This window comes from Plecotus auritus (assembly GCF_963455305.1).
Source record: "Plecotus auritus genome assembly, chromosome: 1".
NCBI classification, from domain to species: domain Eukaryota; kingdom Metazoa; phylum Chordata; class Mammalia; order Chiroptera; family Vespertilionidae; genus Plecotus; species Plecotus auritus.
The window spans coordinates 51,134,473-51,159,424 of NC_137770.1; the positions used below are offsets into that span (position 1 = coordinate 51,134,473).

A 24,952-nucleotide genomic window follows, 5' to 3' on the forward strand; every position below is an offset into this window, starting at 1 on the left:
TGCATTCATTGGTTACTTCTTATATGTGTCCCAACCAGGGACCTGCAACCTTGGCATATTCGGATGACGCTCTAACCAACAGAGCCACCCAGCCAGGTCCTGCAAAATAAGCTTTTAAACTATAACCTCTGAGAATTTAAATTTTTGTGAAACTATATAAGCAGACAAAATACAATTGAATTTGGAGACTGAAAAGACTGCACTAATCCATACTCCATTGTTGATCCATCAAAAATAGCATCCATATGTAATACTTTCAACAATAAAGATTTAAAATAAAATAGCCTCAATTTTTTTGATTGAATGACTTTTTTTGTTTGGTATATTTTTTAAAAGTCTATTTTATTTGACAGCACTCCACTGCTTTAAAAAAATGTTTGAAAAACTATTTAACCTGACCTTGCTTTCAAACAATGGTATAGCCAAGCCATATGATTTGGCTGGATTTTTTTTAAATTCTTTTTTGATTTTTACTTTTTGTGGTTTGTGTGTGTGTGTGTGTGTGTGTATCTTTTTGGCTGGGTTGTTGTTGTTTTTTAATGTCTATTCCAGTGTTCAAAAAAAAATCCTTTAATATAGGCTCTCTTAACACTCTCCTTGCCAACATGTCTATTTTCTCCCAAACTTAGAAACTCACCTTACTTCCTACAAAAGTCCTACAATTGCAATTCTGATTTCAGCATCAACGAACAGGGAACAAGAAACACAGGTTCCTTGATCAAGACCAATTTTTGTGGAAGCTTTTCCCTCTTGCCTGAACATTGCACCTTCACCTATCCATCCTTTAGTTCTCGGGTTAAAGTCATATGTTTCAGGAAACTGCAATTTCTCAAATCTTAAGAGTCCTTTTCTCCGTGCTCCCACAACACCCTGAACTTCCCCTACCTCAGGACTGACTCATCAACCAAGCAGAACCCAATTGTAGCAATTTTCTTTGTTGCTCCAGCACCTGGCTGGTAGTAGCGCAACAAGTATTTGTTAAATCAACTGAAAGCAGATATTAAATCATGTCATCATTTCCATTTCATAAGAATCATATAGTATAAAATAAGCTCTATTAGTTAGTTTATAGATGATGAAACTAAGGTACAGAGGGAAATTAAGTAGCCCAAGATTCCAAAACTAATAAATGACAACAGAAACTAGAACCTGGGACCCCTTAGCCACCGTACTACGCCGCCCCATTTAAATCATAGGCCCTACTTGTCAACTCAGATGAGGCAAACGAAAATGCTCAGAATAAGGAATTTCTGGAAAGACAATTTGGCTTGCCCCTTCTCTCCAGAATCTGTAAGAAAACTGGCTCCCGGGATAGTCTTACAAATTCTAATGACAGGGATTTGGCGTTTTCCTAGGGGGTAAAAGAAGAAAAAAAGACCCCATCAGCCTGACACTCTATTCCAGAAACTAAACTATAAAACCAAAAGTCAAAAATCGGTGCCCAGTGACCAACAGCCCTCTTATCACATTACTTCATTCTCATCAACTTTTTTAGCCCTCCCTGCTTCCGGGTTCGCTTGGCCTGTTCACTTCACAGAGCTCTTTCCCGCCTCGGACCCGAACCGCTCTTACTGCATGATCTCCTCACTGACATCCAGGCCAAAAGTTTTCCGCAAATGCTGGGTACACCAGCCCACCAACTGCTCCCGGGGCGCCGCCCCAGCCACCGCCATTTTCCCCAGCCGGAACCAGCTGGGCTGAAACAGCCTCGAGTCCTGCGCCAGACTGGTTCCCTTCGCAACAGCGACTTCACTCGCGCGGGTTCCGCCAGGCCGCACCGCCCGCCGCAGCGTCGTCTCCCCTCCAACCTGTGCCGGCTCCTCCTACTTCCCCGCTCCGAGCCGTCCGTACACTCAAATCAGAGCACTTGCGCGTGATTCTTCCGCGTTGGCAGATGTAGGACTCGAAAATTGAGAATTCTATTGAGAAGGCAGTACAAATACCTATAAAAACCACAGTTTGGGAAAATCAAAACTGTAACCCATAACTTGAGGGGCCAATTTTAAATTCTTGGATTTATGTAAAATATTTAAAATAGTACTTGGAAGCTGAGGCAAAGCACTTACTAGTATAAGAGTTTTTAGTGGTAGAGGTTGTATTAATACCGCTCCCTACTCCCACCCCCGCCATAGTCCAAGACTAGAGTCATGCTGCTAAAACCTCTCTATTTAATTTTTTGAGCCAGATCGTTCCCAGGAGAGCCAAGATAACTCAGCAAGCTCCATGGCGGTGCGGGGGTGAGGGGTGGGGGGAGGGGGAGCTTTATATAAAACAGGTGTTGGGATTTGGCTTTGAAGACCTTCCACATGAATTCAATGTAGTGATAAAAATACTACAGAATTTGAAGGTATGTATTTCAATCCACGATGGCCCGATTTAAACGTCTTTTGCTATTCCTTAGATCACTGTAGACTCGGGAAAATTTAGCCAGACTTTTCTAAAGAGCCTATTTCCCCCCCCCCTTTTTTTAGAGAGAGAGAATGGAAGGGAAGGGGGGGGGAGAGAAACATCTATACACATGGATTGGTTGGCTCCCGCAGGCGCGCTAGGGCCAGGATGGAACCTGCAACCCAGGTATGTGCCCTCCACCCAGAACTGAATCTGCGACTCTTTGGTGTGCAGGCCCAGGCTCCCAGGGGTCCTCAGACTTTTTAAACAGGGGGCCAGTTCACTGTCCCTCAGACCGTTGGAGGGCCGGACTACAGTTTAAAAAAAAAAAAACTATGAACAAATTCCTATGTGCACTGTGGGCCCGGGACAAGTCGGCTGCTAAGCAGGACAGGCAGCGGCACCTGGCGGGCCGGATAAATGTCCTCCACCGGCCGCATGCAGCCCGCTGGCCGTAGTTTTGAGGACCCCTGCTCTATCCATTGAGCCATGCCAGCCAGGGCTCTTCTGATATATTTAATCAATAAATTTAATTGGCTGACTTGGTTTTACATTTATAGAGTCTTCATTTCCATTAGGCCCGTGGTCGGCAAACTGTGGCTCACGAGCCACATGCGGCTCTTTGGCCCCTTGAGTGTGGCTCTTCCACAAAATACCACGGCCTGGGAGAGTCTATTTTGAAGAAGTGGCGTTAGAAGAAGTTTAAGTTTAAAAAATTTGGCTCTCAAAAGAAATTTCAATCGTTGTACTGTTGATATTTGGCTCTGTTGACTAATGAGTTTGCCGACTACTGCATTAGGCTATTTAGACTACATTAATTGGATGCTCTTTCATCTTTTTATGCAAATGTTTTCCTTGACAAAAATTGTAAGTGTGCTGATTTACATTGAATTTAGATTGCTTTTAATTTGGAAAACATGATTTTCTAGCTTAAAAAAATATGCTGAATGTTTGTTATTAGTGGGTACAAGTTTTGTTTCTTCATAAAAATCCTCTACGTTTAATACTAACTATAACATATCCAAGAAGTTTACTTGTTTATCTGTTCAGTCTCCATAACTAAAGTGTTAACTTCTTAAAGACAGAGACAAAGACTTCAGTTTTATTTACAACTAGAGGGCCAGTGCACGAAATTCATGCATGGGTAGGGTCCCTAGTGGCTACCTGCTGCCAGCCAGGGCCTTCCTTCATTCCGTGCCGCCCCCTGGTGGTCAGCTCACATCATAGCGAGCGATTGAACTCCCAGTCAGTCAAACTCCTGAGGGGACACATTGCATATTAGGCTTTTATATATACAAATAAGACTTAATACATCATACATATTATGATGAAATTACTAGGTCCTCAAGAATAAAAGTGTTCTTTTTTCATAAGGCCTGTTAAGGATTGTAATCTCTAGTTCAGCCGTGGGCAAACTACGGCTCGCGGGCCCATTCGGCTGTTCTATCCGGCCAGCGGAGCCAAAAGAGCGGAGGGTTCTCTTGCTCTCCCCTCTGCTCCTTTACTTTGAATTTATATTAGTTCACACAAATACTCCATCCATGCTTTTGTTCGGCCCTCCGGTCCAGTTTAAGAACCCATTGTGGCCCTCGAGTCAAAAAGTTTGCCCACCCCTGCTCTAGTTTGTAATGCTTGTGATATAAGGTAATACCATTTACAATCATTATCATTTATTAGCTTTTGCCTGAGCAAAGCAAGCACTCCTATTTAACATGACTTAAAGATATTCTTTCGTATAAACTTAGGCAGAAATTTTAATCATATATACTACAATTTTTCTTAATGGCCTAGACCAGTGGTCGGCAAACTGCAGCTCACGAGCCGCGGTTTACCGCTCTGTTGACTAATGAGTTTGCCGACCACTGGCCTAGGCCCTAGGGGCTTAATCACGAGGAACAACAACAGCCTGTAATTATTGGAATCAAGAGTCTAGGAGGCCTTTGAAATTTTCAGATTCACACCACAGAACTCTCTGTGTTTTATTTAACTGCAGAGGAGATGCACTTCCTCACAGCAAACATTTAAATTAAGAATTTTTACTGGGGCCTTGGCTGGTGTGGCTCAGTTGTTTGAGCGTCATCCTGTGCCCGGAAGGTTGTTGGTTTGATTCCCAGTCAGGGCACATACCTAGGTAGCTAGTTTGATCCCTGGTCAGGGTGTGTACAGGAGGTAACCACCCGGAGGAGCAATGTTTCTCTCTTGCTCTCTCTCTTCTTCTTCTCCCTCTCTTTCTAAAATCAATTAAAAACATATTTTTAAACAAATATTTTTCACTAGGCATCACCATTTTTTCTTTTTTTTAAACTCTAATATTCATCCTTCCCTAACATATTTGGTATTCAAAAGACAAATATCCAAACAAATATAGCTATAGTAATATGTAGACTATCCTTGTGCCCAAAAGTATATTTGCAACTCTTTGAAGCAATTTACTTGATAAGTGGACTAGGAGGAAAAAATAGCAGATTCCCTATGTATTTCTAACTTCTGCAGGGGTCTGGGATATGAGTTCAAACTAAGTAATTCAGGTCTTTGTAGAAGCCACTTTAAACGGGAAAGAAAACAATGTGTATTGAAGAACGATTGTGTATTGAGAGGGGCATGATGATAAATAACAAAGGACTCTACCCTGGAGCTTGTTGATTTTTCTGATAGGAATTTAGCTCTAATCTTAGACTACAAGGTTTAGTTAGACAAAGCTACAAGTAATTTGCAATACATTTCCTTCTATCTTAATGCTAATTTCGCCTGTTGTCTAGATTCTTTCATTCTAAAACACAAAGTAGTTTTTTTGTTAAAATACTAAAAAGTTCCTAAAGTATAAACAATTTATTAGAGAAAATCAATGCTGTGCTGATACTTTCAGGGTTGCTTTTCAAGTGAGAATTTAACAAAATCCCAAGGTAAACTCATCTGATGTTTTATGCATGGTATTCAGAGTGAAAATCACTCCCCATGGGTATTGTACTTAGATGATAGGCACAGGATAGAAAATATTATGGGCTCCTATTTTAGAGTTATGCTCACTGTCTGCTAGAGATGCAACAACACATTTGGCATATTTTAAAATATATAATTTTATTAATTTCAGAGAGGAAGGAGAGGGAGAGATAGAAACATCAATGATGAAAATCATTGATCAGCTGCCTTCTTCATCTCCCCTGCCTCCTGCATGCCCCCCACTGGAGCTCAGCCTGCAACCCAGGCATGTGCCCAGGGGAATCCAACAACCTTTCTGGTTCATAGGTCAACGCTCAACCACCCAGCCGTCCCAGCCCTACTGGCATATTTTTAACACCGAGATTATACATGTCTCAAGAAAGCATTTTATTAGTTTTCTTTATGTGTGTTTGGATATACAACTCACTCAGTTTTCCCCTTAGTTTCACACCACCCTAAAAACGTAAAGCCCTATTAATAAATTGCATTAGCTTCCTTTTCTCCCATTCTGTAGCATTGTTTTGGTTAGTAGAGAGAGTTCCTCCCTGAAGTATTAAAGGAAAGTTCTATTTATTTTGATTTGCATGAAAAAGTCCGCTTCATTTCAGGTTTCACTTCCAGGAGTTGAATCACTATGGATTTAACCCTGAGGTAACTTTTGAATAAATGGTAAAATTCTCGTTCTTTGCTCCCCCGCCCCCGCTCGCAGTAGACCCATTCCTAGTTCAAAATGTCCCCCCCCCCCCCACCCCCAGTTCAAAATCTTAAAACCCTCACTGGAGCCACCCCAGGAAAGCACCCCGCGACCGCCCATCTGGGGCGGTAGCAGTCGAATCACAAGCTTCTGCCAGTTGATGGACGGGTCAGCACTGTGCCAAGAACCTGCAGCTGTCTCACTGGGCACTGGCCATTGGTTGCGGGGGACCGCGCGGAACCAATGGGGAGAAGGCGCGGTACCAATGGGGGAGAGTCCCTGGAGTGCGCGGGAAAGAGACCAGTATAAACTGTGCCCGGGAGATTCGTTTTCTTGTTCTTGTCCAGTGAGACGCCCTCCGTGGGAAAGTCAGTGGGTTGCTCTCATCTCCTCGTGTCCGAACATGGTGCGGACTAGAGCAGACAGTCTCCCGGGCACCTACAGAAAAGGTGAGGCAGTCAAGCTTGGTAGGGGAGGGCAGGGTGCGCCCCTCACAGCTCCCCCCATTACCTCAACCCCCCCACCCCCCCCACCCCCGCAGCCGGCGGCAGAGGCTTGTGGGGGATGGGGGGCCATGGCCTGGTGTGCCAGACTTAGAGAAGGCTGGGAAGCAGCGGCCCAGCTGCTTAAATGGGAGGAAGACGCCCAGGGGGCAGGGGAGGGTTATCCTGCCGTTCTGGGTCGTGGGGCTCTCCGAGAGCGAGAGTTTGCGTCTGGGACTGTGGAGCGTGGGGCTCAGTGTCGGAACCTTCCTGCCCCCTTCTAAACGCTCTCCTCTGCCTCTTTCCACAGTGGTGGCTGCTCGAGCCCCCAGGAAGGTGCTTGGTTCCTCCACCTCTGCTACTAATTTCACTTCGCCTTCCTCTAGGAAAGGTAAGAAGCGCCCCTACAAGCGCCTGGAGGAACCCTCTCAAAAGGGGATCAGACCTGGTACCACAGTTCTCCCCTTGGTACCACATCTCTCCTGATCTGCAACACCCTTACCCATCATGTAATTTATTTTCCTGAGATCCTCATGCCCGAATTTCTTCCTTGTCCTATGATACAATGAGGGAGTCTTGGCGTCTTGGAGAGTTGGTGTAGAGGAGGGGAAAAAAATCTCAAGCCTCGATGTTAGGGATAAATACAATTTATCTTCAAACCTATTTTTTCTGGTTTAGTGTGTTGTTTTAATATTGAAAAATGCCATTTTTAATTTAAAAATTTTTTAAATATGTTTTTATTGGTTTTAGAAAGAGAGGGAGAGAGAGATAGAAACATCGATGAGAGAGAAACATCATTGATTAGCTGCCTCCTGCTCGCTAATTATTGAGGCTAGAGCCTGCATTTTAGTTGATTTAAAAAAAAAAAATATATATATATATATATACACATATATATATATGTTAGAGTCCCAGTGCACGAAATTTGTGCACTGTGGGGGGAGGTCCCTCAGCCCAGCCTGCACCCTCGTGCATTCCGGGACCCCTCGCTCCTTACTGCCCGCCTGCTCGCTGCTCCTTACCACTTGGCTCGCTGCTCCCGCCACCACCACTACGCACTCCAGCCATTAGCGTCTGCCCCCTGGTGGTTAGTGCACATCATAGCGACCAGTCGTTCTGCCGTAATGGTCGCTTAGGCTTTTATTATATAGATTTTTATTGATTTCAGAGAGTAAAGGAGAGTGAGAGAGAGAAACATTGATGAGAGAATCATTGATCGGCTGCCTCCTGCATACCCCACACTGGGATAGAGCCTGCAACCTGGACATATGCCGTGACCAGGAATCAAACTGTGACCTCTTGGTCCATAGGTCGACACTCAACCACTGAGCTATGCCAGCCGGGCTAATTTATTTATTTATTTTTAAGAGAGAAGGGAGACAGAGAGAAATATGGATGTGAGAGAGAAACATTGATTGATTGCCTCCCCTGGTGCCCAGACCAGGGATCTAACCACAACTTAGATTATGTGCCCTGACCAGAATCGAACCCACCACCTTTTGGTATAGGGGAGGACACTCCAATCAACTAAGCCACACCAGCCAGGGCACAATGGCTTTTTCTTATAAGAGATTATGTAAGCGTCCCTTTACTAGATTAAGAATTAGGATGACAGTTGACAGTACTAATCATATTGTCTTCTTAGTGTAAACGTTTTGTTTTCATTTCTGCACGTTTTTCTCCCTCCCCACCCCCCCTTTTGTTTTTTGGAGTGTGGTGTCTGTGTGTTTCCCAACTTTACAGCTCCTGATACTGCCTTTGGGTCACAGTAATGAAAACCCGGTCAGGGAAATAGCTTCACACTGCTCCTGTGCAAGGATAGGTTGAGAAAATACCCTGCCATCTGTTGCCTCGTTCCTTTTGGTAGGAAATTGAGCGGTAAGGAAGATTAATTCCACAAGGTCTAGTTAGGAACAAGGAAGCACTGTTAAGGACTTCATGTTTGTTTTTTACTTTCAGGGAGGAAGGGAGAGAGAATATCAATGATGAGAGAGAATCATGGACCAGCTGCTTCTCGCACTCCCCACTCTGGGGACCGAGCCCGCAACCCTGGCATGTGCCCTTGACTGGAATCAAACCTGGGACGACCCTTCAGTCTGCAGGTCAACACTCTATCCACTGAGCCAAACCAGCTAGGGCAGGACTTCATGAGTTTTTATGTTAACTCATACTTCCCCCTATTCTAAACATTTTATTAGAAAATATTTACTAGTTCAGCCCTAGCCGGTTTGGCTCAGTGGATAGAGTGTTGGCCTGTGGACTCAAGGGTCCCGGGTTTGATTCGGTCAAGGGCATGTACATTGGTTGCAGGCACATCCCCAGTGGAGGGTGTGCAGGAGGCGGCTGATTGATGTTCTTTCTTTTTAAAAAAATATGTTTTATTGATTTTTTACAGAGAGAAAGAGAGAGGGATAGAGAGTTAGAAACATCTATGAGAGAGAAACTTCGATCAGCTGCCTCCTGCACACCTCCTACTGGGGATGTGCCCACAACCCAGGTACATGCCCTTGACCGGAATTGAACCTGGGACCTTTCAGTCTGCAGACCGACGCTCTTTCCACTAAGCCAAACCAGTTAGGGCTGATGTTTCTTTCTCATCGATGTTTCTAACTCTCTATTCCTCTCTGTAAAAAATCAATAAAAAATATTAAAAAAAGAAAAAGAAAATATTTACTATTTCAATCACTTTAGATAAAAAGGAATAATAGGTCAAAATTTTGGGGAATAGATGAATTTATGGAGAATATCTTGTACCCTGTATCACTACACTAATTTCCACATAGGGACACATTGGCCCACTGTTGAAGCACAACTGAATAGGCCCTTAATGAACTTGTGTTGGAAAGATGCACCTATTAACACATTTTACAGATCTCTATTTTTAATCAATAATCAACTATATGAAATTGGTATTTTAAAGATGAGGAAATTTAAGCTCAGGTTACATACTTCGGTAAAGGTCACACATCTAAATCTGCAGAGCTGGATTTGAATTCTATGCTGAACTATCTGCTACTGCTATATGCTTTCTAGTAGTGAAAGCATTCTCATTAAGTTTCCTTCAAGAAAGTAATTAACCAAAGGATCACTCTTTTTTAAAGGCAATTTGTACTTTTTAAAAAGTATAAACCATAGGACTTTAGATAGTATATATGTAGGAATACTTTTATCAGTTTTTTAACAGCTAGAGTTTGTGACAAATGTATTTAAAGCAAAGGATATATGTAGTAACTTAAAAATTTGCTCTTCTTAGTATTCTAATCATTACTTTGTAAAAAGGATAGAAATTTTCCCTTTATATTACTGTTTTAAATAATCAGGAATTGGATTTACTTTATGAACTAAAAAGGAGCCAAGTGCTTTGAAAAGTTGAACTTATTTATGCAGAAATGCTCACTGCTATACACTACTTATTTAGCCTTCTATATTTGCTTTAATTAAATCTTATTAAATAAGAAATTGTCAGTTTAGCCTTGGCCAGGTAGCTCAGTTGGTTAGAGTGTCCTCCCACTATGCCAAGGTTGCGGGTTCGCAGGTCAGGTCACATACAGGAATCAACTAATGAATGCATGGATGGATGGAAGAACAACTCTCTCCCTCTCCTCTCCCTTTCTCTTTCTGTAAAATCAGTCAACAAATAACAAAAAAAATTTTTAATTGGCAGTTTATGGTACATGATGCTACCTTATATTAGGAAAAAGTGTGTCAAGCTTTATTATCATGACAGTACACAAGACTCTTTGAATAGGTCTTGTAGATAAAATATGAAAAGTATTTTCCATTTGCAAAAATTCCATTAATGCTATTTTTCTAGGCTAAAGGATTATGATGATAAAGTATTATTATACATTATACTACAATACTGTATAATGTACTACTAACTGAATACAACTTTATTTTGTCATATTTTCCAGTTCTTCATTTTAAGATGGATGTAAAACCGTTTAATAACCTTTAGATTTGATGTTAAAAAAATTGTTTTCCTGTAAGAAACAGCTATTGTATTCTTAGTTCTTATTTAGTTCCATATGTTTATATTTTACAGCTGAAAATAAGTATGCAGGAGGGAATCCAGTTTGTGTGCGCCCAACTCCCAAATGGCAAAAAGGAATTGGAGAATTCTTCAGACTGTCCCCTAAAGATTCTGAAAAAGAGAATCGGATTCCTGAAGAAGCAGGAAGCAGTGGTTTAGGAAAAGGGAAGAGAAAGTAAGTTTTTATATTCTGGAATATAAGAAAATATTTATATTCTTGAAACTAAAAGACAATAGGATGTTGAGTAACTTTTAAGTTTCTCCTTGAGAAGTTAAGAAGATACAAACCAAAGGGTTTTTAAAACTTGTGCTGATCTCTTATTAAAAGTCACTCCCAAATTTCAAACATCAATGAAAGGTATTCTGTTTACTCATTCCAGTCACTTAAAGAGTATCAGTTCACATCAAGATGAGTACTATGTTTATTAACTATGAACTTCCTGTCTTTAGTCTTTAATTTTTATTGTCTGTTTTCTATAGTCTTTTCAAAAAAGCAATTTCCATGTTGATTTATCTAGTTTGAGTTTCATTAATACTTCCCCTTAAAAAACTATTAGTTCAACCTCCAGAAGAAATATATAACCAATGTAGAAAAGTTGGAAAATTGAGAAACCCCATCACTTAGAAACAACCAAAACTAACTTCATTGGGTATTTTCTTTACAACTTCTCTATAAATACACTAGAGGCCCGATGCACGAAATTCATGCAAGGGCCTTGACCCTGCCCGCTGCCACCACCACGGCTGGGGGTCTCTGCCATCTCTGCCTCAGCCCCCACCTGCTGCGGCTTTGTCCAGAAAAAAGGATGTCTGGAAGGATGTCCAGTCTAATTAGCATATCACGCTTTTATTATTATAGACTAGAGGCCCAGTGCATGAAATTCGTGCACGGAGGGTGGTGTACCTCAGCCCAGCCTGCACCCTCTCCAACCCAGGACATCACTCTCACAATCCGGGATCGCTGGCTCCTAACTGCTCACCTGCCTGCCTGCCTGCCTGATTGCCCCTAACTGCTTCTGCCTGATCGCCCCTAACCACCTCTGCCTGCCAGATCGCCCCCTAACTGCTCCTCTGTCATCCTGATTGCCCCCTTACTGCCCTCCCCTGCTGGCCTGATTGATACCTAACTGCTCCCCTGCCAGCCCAATCACCCCCAACTGCCCTCCCCTGCAAGCCTGGTCACCCCCAACTGTCCTCCCCTGCAGGCCTGGTTGCTCCCAACTGCCCTGCCCTGCCGGCCATCTTGTGACAACGTGGGGGCGGCCATCTTGTGATGACATGGGGGTAGCTATCTTGTGGTGGCCATCTTGTGACTATGTGGGGGGTGGCCATCTTGTGATGACGTGGAGCAGCCATCTTGTGACATGAGGATGTGAGGGTCAATTTGCATATTACCTCTTTATTATATAAGGGGATCATTGTAGCTTGTTTTGGCTAATTCTTTTTTCTAAACTTCCCCATTGCTTTCACCTGGAATTCACAACAATCAAGAGGCATAGTAAAATGCCTCACTCAGAATGCACTTGTCTCCATAATTTGAAAAGCAAGCTCCTGTGGGCTCAAAGCAACCATCAATCCAGCAATGAAGATTTATTTGAAACTGCTTCCCAGGAGGTAGGGGAGGAGAGCTGAGTAGCTGTGCTGCCAATACGAATAGATTTAGCACTAGATATTTTGTGATTGTGGCAATGAAGAATTGGTGGTGATGGGGCTTGTAGGTGAAGGAAAGGCCAGGGATCCAAAGGCTCTTCAGTTACCTTCTGCTGCTTCATCCTGCTGTTCATTTACCCAGAGGTGAGGTTGTCTCACAAGTGCTATGAATTTAAGAAGCAGGGGAAAAGCCTGCCGGCATGACTCAGTGGTTGAGCATTTACCTATGAACCAGGAGGTCACAGTTCCAGGTCAGGGCACATGCCTGGGTTGTGGGAACGATCCCCAGTGTAGGGCATGCAGGAGGCTGCCAATCAGTGATCTCTCTCATCATTGATGTTTCTTTTTCTTTTTTTAATCCTCACCCCAGGATACTTTTTTCATTCATTTTTAGTGAGAGTGGTAGAGAGAGGGGAAGATAGAAATATTAATGTGAGAGAGACACATCGATTGGTGCCTCTTGCACACGCTCCTACCAGGGCCCGGGCAGGGGAGGAGCCTGCAACTTGCCCTTGACTGGAATTGAACCTGGGACAACTTTGGTCCACAGGCCGAGGCACTATCCACTGAGCCAAACCAGGTAGGGCTCATCACTGATGTTTATATCTCTCTCTCTTCCTCTCCCTTCCTCTCTGAAATTAATGAAAAAAAATTTTTTTAAATTAAAAAAAAAATAGAATCAGGGGAAAAAATAATGCCACTTGGAAGAAAAGACAATGGAACCTTTAATATAGATTTTATAATTGATAGGGGTTCAAGCTCTTTAAATAACTTTGAAATATTTTTTTAAATATATTTTATTGATTTTTTACAGAGAGGAAGGGAGAGAAATAGAGAATTAGAAACATCGATGAGAGAGAAACATCGATCAGCTGCCTCCTGCACACCCCCTACTGGGGATGTGCCCACAACCCAGGTACATGCCCTTGACCAGAATCGAACCTGGGACTCTTCAGTTCGCAGGCCGACTGAGCCAAACTGGTTAGGGCTGAAATATTTTGTTTTGAAAACGAATTATTTGATTGGGGGTGGGCAGTGGTGAGGACAGGTGGGCGGGTCATGCCACATCACTGCCATTATGATGCTTCCTGATTTAAGACCCTGCTAGTTATTTCCCCAGCACCAAGCAAGAGCCCAAGATCCTCCAGCACACCAAGTGGTCGGCCCAGGCCAAGGTGTGGTGACCAACATGGGCATGGGGATGGTGGCCAGGCTCAGTCTGGGGCTGCTGCTTCTGGTGCTGTTTCTACCCACGCAGATTTATTCAGAAGTTCCTTTGCACAGCACACCAGAACCTCCTGAAACCACAAAGCTATCCAAATGTGCCTTGCAATTATCAGCCAGTCTCCTTGTGATCTTGTGTGCCCTTCTACATCTCTACCTTTAAGAGACTCAGGCCAAAAAAATATCTACAGTTCACCAACCCATATTCTACAGCCCAATTCATATGGCATCTTGAAGTACAATGTGACAAGGAAAAACAGGTCTTTATCAAATCTACTAATTACTAATCTACCAATGCAGGAAATACTGAGAATCTCACATTCGACTGGTTTAAAGAATATCTGCAGTTTGACTATGTAATGAATGCCAATAGTAAATCTGCTGGAGTTTCATGTACAAGAACGAAGAAAGAGACAACTTAGAAAATTAATGTTGTGATAAAATGTAGCTTAAAAGTTTTAAGTATGGACACCTAAAACTTTACTTTGAAAATAAGAATAATTTCACCTGGATCTAGAGAAAAAGGATAAACTGTGGAATGGAGTCAGTTTATCCTTGGCTTCATTAAATCTCGGAGGCAGTAAAAGGATTAGCTAATATAAAAAGCTTCTGTGATTTCATTTATGTGTACACTAGAGGCCCGGTGCACAAAATTTGTGCATGGGTGCGGTCCCTAGGCCTGGCTGGCTATCGAAGTGAGAGCGTCTGGAGTGAAAGGGCAGGTCCCAGCTGACCTCTGGGTTCTGGGCAGCACCTGGGCCCCTGGGGCCTGTGTGCCCCTCTCCCCCTGAGTCATGGCACCGGAGTCCCCATGTGGAGATGTGGTGAGCATGGCCGGATGCCGCAGAGCCAGGCAGGCAGCGCGCTTTCTCCTGGCTGGCCTCACAGATCGGCTCCTTTGCGAACCCACAGGGATGGCCCCTGTGGTCCCAGCTGCTGCGGCCTGGCTCACCCAGAAGAGGCTGTGCGGGTGCGGGTTGGGCTCCTTGCGTGTGCCCAGCACCTGAGCACTGGAGCCCTGGCGTCCTGGGGGAGGGTAGCAGGTGGAGTGAGAGCGAGTTCAGCGGACAACCCGCATTTTCACCTCACCACCTTCCCCATCACCCCCGCCCCCAGGTAGCCCCGGGGGGAGGTCGCAGCCCTGTGCCCGCCCCCCTCAGGCACCGAAGGAGGTTTGTTGCCGCCACCCACCCCAGCTCCCCATCCCAGCCTGGGTCCCGGCCCTGATTGGGCGATCAGGGCCTGCCGGCCACTGGCCACCATCTTCAGGGTGATCAATCAGGGCCACCCCTCACCCAGCTCCCTCAGCGCCTGGGAGCCGGGTGGCGGCCATGCTCCCCTGGCCTCTCCGCCCCCCCCCCCACCCCTCCCACCTCCACTGCTGGTTGCTGTCTGCGGGGTGATCAACAGGGCTATCGGGCCCCCACTCGCACCCGCCTTGGCCTGGCACTGCCTGCTCAACTGCTACACCATCCCGCTCTGTGCCTCCACTGCTGCCCGCTGCCAGTGCCACACTGCCGATACCCGCCATGTTCTGCACCGCCCCCTGGTGGTCAGCACACTTCATATGGAGTGGTCAAACTCCTGGTCTCCCAGTGAAACTCCTGGTTGAATGACCGCCCCAGGGGACAATTTGCATATTAGGCTTTTATTATATAGGATTGGAAGGAACTAAAGGTGTTACTATAAACTCTTTGTAGTAACTCTTTCAGCAGTCCTAATTTGTTTTTAATTTTTAATTCTTTATGTTTTTTACTGAGATTTTACAGAGAGGAAGGGAGAGAGAGAGAGAGAAAAACATCGATGTGAGAGAGAAACATCAATTGGTTGCCTGCCGTTCACACCCCAAGAAGGGATCGAACCCACAACTTGGGTATGTGCCTTAATCAGGAATTGAACCCTCCACCTTTCAGTGATAGGGAGGACACTCCAACCAACTGAGCCACATCTGCCAGGTCATCTGCAGTCCTAATTTTTTAAAAAAATATATTTTATTGATTTTTTACAGAGAGGAAGGGAGAGGGATAGAGAGCTAGAAATATCTATCAGCTGCCTGCCCACAACCAAGGTACATGCCCTTGACCAGAGTCGAACCTGGGACCCTTTAGTCCGCAGGCCAACGCTCTATCCACTGAGCCAAACTGGTTAGGACTGCCAAACTACAGTCCTAATTTAATGTTGATATATTCTACATAAACTTTTACATTGTTAAGTTTTCACTATTTTCTTGAGAACTTAACTCTCTCCTCTGGGGTTTCTGTGTTCGATTTTGCGTTTGACTTTATGTAGTAATTGACATGTGCCAGGACAATGCTGGATTCAAATCTACAAATCTAATAATGAGTAATTCTTGGATATACGCTTAAAATTCAAATGACAGATATTTCCTGTCACACATTCTCACCCAATGTAAGTACCATATTTTTTCTTTATTATATTTTTATTGATTTCAGAGAGGAAGGGAGAGGGAGAGAGAGAGAAACATGAATGATGAGGGAGACTCATCAAATGGCTGCCTCCTGCACATCCTCTACTGGGGATCAAGCCCACAACCGGGGCATTTGCCCTGACCATAAATGGAACCGTGACCTCCTGGTTCATAGGTGGACATTCAACCACTGAGCCAGACCACCTGGGCCGGAGTGCCATATTCTTTTAGCTATCTTGGATCACTTACATTGATTTTGAAAATTAGAAGTACATTGACATTAAAATACTGTTTTTAATTTCTGCATATGCTGAATAATTTTTACAATTTAAAAACGTATCTGTTTGAAGGCATATTTGACAAATCTTGAAATTAAGAGGTGATTATATGAAGGAGACGTAAATAATACATATTTATGTATTGGCAACTTGCCTGCATTCAATTTACAACCCTTTTGTGCTCTTGCTGTAAATATTTTTTTTAAACTTTGTGAATCAGGATAGTTACATTTGGAACACTTTCTTTATCAGTCAGTGTTTTTAGATTGTTAGAACCTGATCTAAGTGTACTTGATTCTGGAAATTAAAACTTTTTTTATAACTGCTTTGATATACAAAGGCCTTTTTAGAAATAGACACTCCATGAAATCTTTGGTTCACATGTCACACACTGATGCTTAGATTTGATAGTATCTAGCATGGCCACAGTACTCTTAAGTCTTAAACTAATATTTGCCATCTTTATTGTTTTTCATATTTTTATTGAATTTAGTGGGGTGATATTGATTAAAAAATTATATAGTTTTCAGGTGTACAATTCTGTAATATATCATCTGTATATTGTATTGTGTTTACCACCACAAGTCAAATCTCCTTCCATCATCATTTATCCACCCTATACCTTCTTCTACCTCCCCCCAAAATATTTGCCATCTTTAGAAAACTACACAGTAACAACCAGATCAACAGATCTCAAACTATATGAGATCTATGTGTGAGAATACTTTTTTTTGGCCTTATATCTGAACACTGTACATCGGTTTTGGATGGTATATTGTGTTTGGAATTGATTTGCATTTAACACAAAAATAAAAATGAAATGGCTTGAAGAGCAATTAAATAAAAGTAAATGGCTTGAAGAGCAATTAAATAAAAGTAAATGGATGGAAGAACAATTAAAACAAAGTATTTGAGCCCAGCCTGCGGACTGAAGGGTCCCAGGCTCGATTCCGCTCAAGGGCATGTACCTTGGTTGCGGGCACATCCCCAGTAGGGGTTGTGCAGGAGGCAGCTGATCAGTGATTCTTTTTCATCACTGATGTTTCTCTTCTCCCTTCCTCTCTGAAATCAATAAAAGTTCTTCTAAAAAAAGAACAAAACAAGTATTTGACATATAAAGTGATGTTTATGCATATACATTTTTAAGAATTATTCAATACTATTCATAAAGTCATTTAGTAAATGGTTACTAAGCTCTTACTGTCTTATGAGATATTTAAAAGGAATGTCAAACTTTGGAGTTAGAATTAAATTTTATTTTATTTTTATTTATTTTTTTTTTAGGAATTAAATTTTAGACTTTTTAGCTATATCACTATTATTATTTTGGGTTTTAATAAAAATCAACAACCAAAGAGATACATTTTTGGTTAGAGCTTTTTTTTCTTTTTCAATATATATTTTATTGATTTTTACAGGGAGGAAGGGAGAGGGAGAGAGAGTTAGAAACATCGATGAGAGAGAAACATCAATCAGCTGCCTCCTGCACAACCCCTACTGGGGATGTGCCCGCAACCAAGGTACATGCCCTTGACCAGAATCGAGCCTGGGACCCTTCAGTCCGCAGACCAACGCTCTATCCACTGAGCCAAACCAGTTAGGGCTGGTTAGAGCTTTTTAATAGACTTGGTTTAATGATCCTGTAAGTGTCTTCTAGTTCACTCTCACTGGCACCATTCTTCCTTGTACTTTCTCATTTTAATATGAACAAGCTAATAGTCAATATGAGCTCTAGAATAAATTACAATTCTTTTGAATTATTTGTGACTTCCATTAAGGAAACAAAATATTTGGCAATACAGCCAAATATGGCTATACCATTGATCATCATAGCAATACAACTTATATTACAGACTTTCTATCATATGGAGAAAGATTACACATATATTCTCATTAAAAACTTTGATGTATCCTATATAAAAAAGAGGGAATATGCAAATTGACAGTCACTCCGCCACAAAGATGGTGGCGCCCACAGGGGAGGCGGGGTTTCCGTAACACCAGATGGCTGCACCCACAGTGGAGGCCAAGTTCCTTAACGAGCAATCAGCAGGGGACCTGAGGCTGTGCCCCACCCCCGTGGGGCTTGACAGGGGACTTCAGGCCACGCCCCCCCCACCCTGGCGCCAGGCCAAGGGACTTCAGGCCCTGCCTTGGCACCAGGCCAGGGGACCTCAGGCCACGCCCCCTGCCTGGCAGGGCTTGAGGCCGTGCCCCCTGCCCCGGCACCAGGCTGGGGGACCTGAAGCCGCGTCCCCCACCTGGTGGGACTTGCTGGGGGACCTCAAGGTGCGCCCCCCCCCCCGCCCCATTGCTGGGCTGGGGGACCTCAGGCTGCTCCCCTCACCCTGGGCTGGGGGACCTCAGGCCACGCCCCGCACCAGTGGGGCTTGACCAGGGACCTCAGGCCACACCCCCCGCCCCGGCACCGGGCCAGGGGACCTGAGGCTGCGCCCCTCTGCCCGGTGGAGCTTGACAAGGGTGGGACCGGCCAGGTCTGGATCTAGCCCAATGGCGGGGGTGGGGGCCAGCCAGGTCTGGGTCTTGTGTGATTTTGAGGTGCATGTGGGTGGGCAGGGACTTGACTCTGGGTCCCGTGGTGCGCCCCAGATTCTGACAGGAAGATTTTCATATACATTTTACTAATTTTCTTTCATCTCTGACACTTCCATTATAGAGAAAGGGCAAATAGCAATATTAAAATATTTCCTCTAATTAATTCCCTTTTAATGTGCATGAATTTCGTGCACAGGGCCACTAGTTGTATAATAAAAATATTTATATTACTCCTTTAGCCTCCTTTTTAAAAAACTTTTTAATTGACATTTTTAGAGAGAGAGGAAGGGAGAAGGAAAGAGAGGCAGAGAAACATCAATGTGAAAGTGAAACATTGATTTGCTGCCTCCTACATGCCCCCTACCAGGGATCAATACCCACAACCTGGGCATGTGCCCTGATGGAGAATCAAACTGATATTCTTTTTTAAATAAATAAATAAATATATATATATATATATATATATATATATATATATATATATATGTGTGTGTGTGTGTGTGTGTGTGTGTGTGTGTGTGTGTGTGTATTTCAGAGAGGGAGAGAGAGATAGAAACATCAATGATGAGAGAGAATCATAGATTGGCTGCCTCCTGCATGCCCTGTACTGGGGATCAAGCCCACAACCCGGGCATGTACCCTGACTGGGAATGGAACCGTGACCTCCTTGTTCATAGGTCGACCTTCAACCACTGAGCTACACTGGCTAGGCCAAACTGGTATCCTTAAGGTGCACAGGTTGATGCCCAACCAACTAAGCCACATCGACCAGGGCAAGCCTCGTTCTTTGTTGTTGTTTTGCAAGCCTCTTTCATAAATTGGTCTTCGTTTGGGAAAGTTGTAATTACCCATTTATGGATAGTAAATCAATAGATTAACTATTAATAGTAAATAGTAATCTACCAGTTTATCAAAGGACTTCTGCTATTAACTCCCTAGTTCATAATCTGGAATATGATATCTCCTATAGCTTTATTTTCCCCACAAAGGCAGGATAAACTCCATTAGTTACATGGGGGAGTCAGAATCAAGGAAGACTAGCAGCTACTTAAAACCTTGAACAGAATCATGATACTTAAAGTAAATCAAATCCTTGCAAAAAGGAACTTTGGTTCATGATGGTGTTCATTTGTTAACTATTAAATTTCTAGGAAAATAAAAATAAAGATATCTCCGTAATCTAATAGGTGAGTCAATGATAATTTCATACCAAGTCAAAATACCTTTGTTTTACCTTCCTTATTTCACTAGTTCTATGACAATTCAGCTTACTGGATCTAAATTGAAAGCTGATTATTTTAGGATAGATCTCACAAATTTTCATCCGCTCTAAAAAAGAAAAATTCTGACTTACGATTACGTGGTTTTTTAAAATATTTTTATTGATTTCAGAGAGGAAGGGAGAGATAGAAACATCAATGATGAGAATCATTGATTGGCTGTCTCCTGCACGCCCCCCTAGTGAGAATCGAGCCCACAACCTGAGCATGTGCCCTTGACTGGAATTGAACTCTGGGACCCGCCAGTCTGCAGGTCGACACTCTATCCACTGAGCCAAACCAGTTAGGGCATGATTACGTTTTTGATGTGATCTTTTTTTCTGTAAAAAGCATAATGAGTACAAATGGCTTTGAGATAATGTAACTTATTTTTCATATTTTTAGATGCCAGCTTAAACAATTGGGGTTTTTTCTAATTAGATAATATATTCATATTGTTCAAAAGGGTATACAGTCAAATATGACAACTTTTCTCTGCTCCAATGGATTGTAAAAATTTTTTTGCTCTTTACTATCACAAAGTTCTTGCTGAAGGATTTTATTCCACTTTTAACATCCATTTAACATGTTGAAATAAGATGCTATAGAAACAGATTTCTTTCTTTTATAAAAATGGCAACATATCCTAAAGAAGAAACACTGATTTTATAAATTGACAAAATAAATTGTTAAACATTTTGTTGCTCTAGCACAGGGGTGGGGAACCTTTTTTCTGCCAAGGGCTATTTGGATATTTATAACATCATTCGAGGGCCATACAAAATTATCAACCTAGCCTGCTATATTTGGTTAAACATTTAATTAACTCACCCCTAAAGTCTAGTCTAGTGCTAGGAATTTGTAGGTGTTTGTCAATAAATGGTTTTATTTTTCTCTCATTTCCAGTCACTTGACCAGACCCACTGCACTGTTAATTAATGTTCTTGATTTATATGTTTGTGACTATTTTTTAAAAAAACAACAGTTGATACTGACTATTGAAGTTCTCTGTTCTTTCCACAGAGTACATCCTTTGCCACCTGATGACACAGATGACGAAAAAGAATAGAACTTTCTTATTCATCCTTGACTAATGTCTCTTGTTTACTCTGGTATTCTAGGATGTAAATTTGCATAAATGTATTTGTTCCCGTTAGCTTTGTTGAAATAGGCATTTAATTAAAAATGAGGGTTACATATAGTTATTCAAAAGCAACTAGTTACGATATTGGAAGATTTACGAGATAATTATGGTTACTTACCTTAGCATTCAATATAATGCAGTATTTGGTTTCTTTTACCTGTTATTAAGTTTCTTATTCTTGCTAAAAAGAAATCATTGCATGTTGTATACAACAAATCTGTTGTTTTTGAGATTTGTTTAGATTTTTGTACTGCTGCCATTTTTATTGGCATTAGATTTTTTGGGATGGTGCCATATTTTCGTTCCTTTTATTTGATTTAAAGAGCAGAGTTGGATTTCCGCACATTAAAAAAAAAAAAATCAGTATTAATTAAACCACACCTGTATCCGTTTTAAGACTGGGGGCCAATGTTGAAAAAATTTGATGGCTATCTGTGTTCTCCATAGGAAAAAAGTAAGGGCAATTTGATCCTGAGAGTTTCAGGTAGGAAGATTTCATAGACTACATTAAAAGAGAAGAATTTTCTTAGAATATGCATTTGATTTGGTATCATAAAATAGTGCTCTCTGGAAATCAATAAATCATGAAAGGCAAACATGCCATAAATTCAGAGCTATGTCTAAAGTTCTTAGAGCTACCTTTATATTTTTCAAGATAACAGGGGTATAATTGAAGAGGTGGGTATAATATAACTTAGTAACAGTAATTCTTGCTTCCTCATCACATTTTTTTTTTTTTTTGCTGACATCTGTTGTCAAAATTAACCATGTTTTAACAGATATGTTTTTCTGAAGTTTGTTTTTAATAAATGAATACTTACTTTCACAATAGATTATATCCATTTGTGTGCTTCCTAAGATTCTACTAGATACTTCTGTTTTATTTCTTCCAAATACAAATCTGTGCATTGATCTGATTTTATCCCCTTCCACACTGAGTCCTGATGACTCTAGATTACATTTATTTTGTCTTAGAGGTTGATATTAAACAGAATGTTACTGAATTTCAAGTAGAGTTTTATTTTAAATACTTCTTTGATAATTAGGCTTCTTATTAAGGAGAAGCTCAAATCAACTCTTATTAAAGTCAAGTATTGATGGGTACGAAACCTGATTTGTTATTTTTCACTGATGGAGAGAGAAACTTTTTGGTGGTGTCTCCCATGAAGTATAATTTTGATATGTAATTTTAAAAAATTTGACCTAATGAAACTACAGTCTCTTCAAATATACATTTGATGATGTCTCACTTTTATTAGGCAGAGGTGTCTGTTCCATGTAATGTTTTTCTGTCAACACTTTTTGAAAATTCAGATTGGCAATTTAGCCTCTTCTGAAAACATAAGGGAAGTATAGATTCCCTGTTTCCATTGAAATTGGTTGGCAACTATTTGTTTTTTGTTTTGTTTTTATTATTGATTTTTAGAGACATATGTGAGAGCTTAACATCTATGGATCGATTGCCTCCTGCACTCCCCCTACCTGGTGGATAAAGCCTGCAACCCAGGCATATGCCCTGACTGGGAATTAAATTGGTGACTTCTCAGTGCATGGAGCAATGCTCAACCATCTGAGCCACACTGGCCAGGGCTGCAATTCTTAATTGTGAAAAACATCATGAGTTAAAATTTTGAATTTTTGTAACTTCCCTCTTCCTATTCTCCACACCCCCTTCCTATTCTTGGTTCTGTCTTTGATATAACACAGAACAAGTTATTCCTTCCACATGGAAACCTTCAAGTACTTAAAGATAGCTGTTATATCTTTAGCCTTCTCTTCCTAAGGCTAAACATTCTATTGTTTATGTCACATATATCCTAAGTTAGTTTCTCTAAGTCCCTTGTGTAAGGGGCTATGTCTTGTATTGTATATTGCTTTGGCACATAAATAATAAATTTGGCTACATTTCTTGTAACTGATCCAAGTAGTCATTAATTATTAGACTTTAGTTTTTGTATCTTTTTTAAAAAAAAGTATATTTTATTGATTTTTTACTGAGAGGAAGGGAGAGGGAGAGAGAGCCAGAAACATTGATGAGAGAGAAACATGGATCAGCTGCCTCCTGCACATTCCCTACTGGGGAAGTGCCCGCAACCAAGGTAAATGCCCTTGACCGGAATGGAACCCGGGACCCTTGAGTCCATAGGCCGATGCTCTATCCACTGAGCCAAACCGGCTAGGGCTGTTTTTGTATCTTTTATATATGGAGATGCCAATGGAACTCTGAGAATATTTCAATATTAATTATTCTAAGAATATTTAAATATTCATTATTGCATAACGGTTATAGTTTGCAAAAATAAACATTAGACACCCTAATTCTTTATTAAATGATTACAAAGAGCAATAAAAAATTGGGGAAAAAAAGCTCTTAAGAACTGAGAAAAGCCTGGAAGTCATATCTACAGGATAAACGTACTGTACTGACTTTGAAGGCTATTTGAGATCTAGCCTAGAACTGAAAGCACTGTCTTAATTATGGTTCATATTAAGAATACTGACTCCTGTCCTAACTGGTTTGGCTCAGTGGATAGAGCATCAGTCTGTGGACTGAAGAGTTCTGGGTTTGATTCCAGTCAAGGGCACATGCCCGGGTTGTGGGCTTGGTAGGGGGCGTGCAAGAGACAGCCAATCAGTGATTCTCTCTCATCATTGATGTTTCTATCGCTCCCTCTCCCTCCCTCTCTGAAATCAATACAAATATAAAAAGAAAGAAAAAAAGAATATGGACTCCAATAGTACTGCTCACAAAATCCTATAAGTGTAGTTAAACTCACATAGCTAATTTTAGGTGTGGGTTGTGCTCTTTCTCTTTTTAGGCCTCTAAACAATGACTACACTGAAAATGATAGAATAATAGAAGTCGTGTGACTATTTAGGAGTCAAGCCAGTTATATACCTACTAGAGGCCTGGTGCACGAAATTGATGCACTGGGTGTGAGGGGGTGTCTCTCAGCCCAGCCTGCACCCTCTCCAATCTGGGATATCCCTCTCATAATCTGAGACTGCTGGCTCCCAACCGCTCGCCTGCCTGCCTGCCTGCCTGGTCACCCCCTAACCACTCCCCTGCCAGTCTGATCGATGCCTAACTGCTCCCCTGCCAGTCTGATCGCCCCCAACTGTCCTCCCCTGCTGGGCTGGTCACCTCTAACTGCCCTCCCCTGCTGGCCATCTTGTGGCAGCCATCTTGTGACCACATGGGTGCAGCCATCTTGTGCGAGGGCATGATGGTCAATTTGCATATTACCTCATTATTATATAGGATGAAAAAGTGACTACTAATAAAACTGTAGGAAGAGAGGATCTAAATAAATACTGTCATTTCGTCAGGCAATGGGAAAAAATGGATGTTGCATAGGAATTTTCATTTCTATATTGGCCTAAACCAGTGGTCGGCAAACCGTGGCTCACGAGCCACATGCGGCTCTTTGGCTCCTTGAGTGTGGCTCTTCCACAAAATACCACATGCAGGCGTGCACGTACAATGCGATTGAAGAAGTACCCTAATTAAGTTAATAACAATGTACCTACCTATATAGTTTAAGTTTAAAAAATTTGGCTCTCAAAAGAAATTTCAATCGTACTGTTGATATTTGGCTCTGTTGACCAATGAGTTTGCCGACCACTGGCCTAAACTACCACATCTAATCTTTATTAATTGTACTCAATAAAACATTTCTATAGAACACATTTGCCATAATTTTTAAAAATTTTTATAGACATGTAGTCCACTGTAGTTTTATATAAGTCATTGTTCATTGGGCTCATAGTTTTACTTTTCTAATTTAATTTTTTTAAAATAAATCTATTGGCAATTAAAATATCAAGTTCTATTTTGTCATGGTAATGGTTTATCACTTGTCACAGACAGGTTTT

General features: G+C 41.8%; 2 protein-coding genes across 4 annotated transcripts in view; one reads left to right on the top strand and one right to left on the bottom strand.

The window, feature by feature from the left end:
- TRIP4 (thyroid hormone receptor interactor 4) overlaps positions 1-1,875 on the bottom strand; it is an 82,814-nt gene extending 80,939 nt beyond the window's left edge. Inside the window, exon 1 of one of the 3 annotated variants that reach the window (XM_080658351.1) lies at positions 1,573-1,875. In XM_080658351.1, coding sequence (XP_080514477.1) covers positions 1,573-1,673 — 101 coding nt within the window. In that variant the 5' untranslated portion in view covers positions 1,674-1,875. The remainder of the gene's footprint in view (positions 1-1,572) is intronic. The other 2 variants (XM_080658353.1, XM_080658352.1) reach the window with 2 other exon arrangements.
- On the top strand, positions 1,852-21,903 carry PCLAF (PCNA clamp associated factor). The gene is made up of 5 exons (XM_080658387.1): positions 1,852-2,347; positions 6,370-6,471; positions 6,815-6,895; positions 10,550-10,712; positions 20,956-21,903. Exons 2-5 carry the CDS (start codon positions 6,426-6,428, stop codon positions 20,999-21,001), a joined length of 336 nt encoding a protein of 111 aa, XP_080514513.1. The 5' UTR covers positions 1,852-2,347; positions 6,370-6,425; the 3' UTR covers positions 21,002-21,903.
- Positions 21,904-24,952: the final 3,049 nt, after the last annotated feature.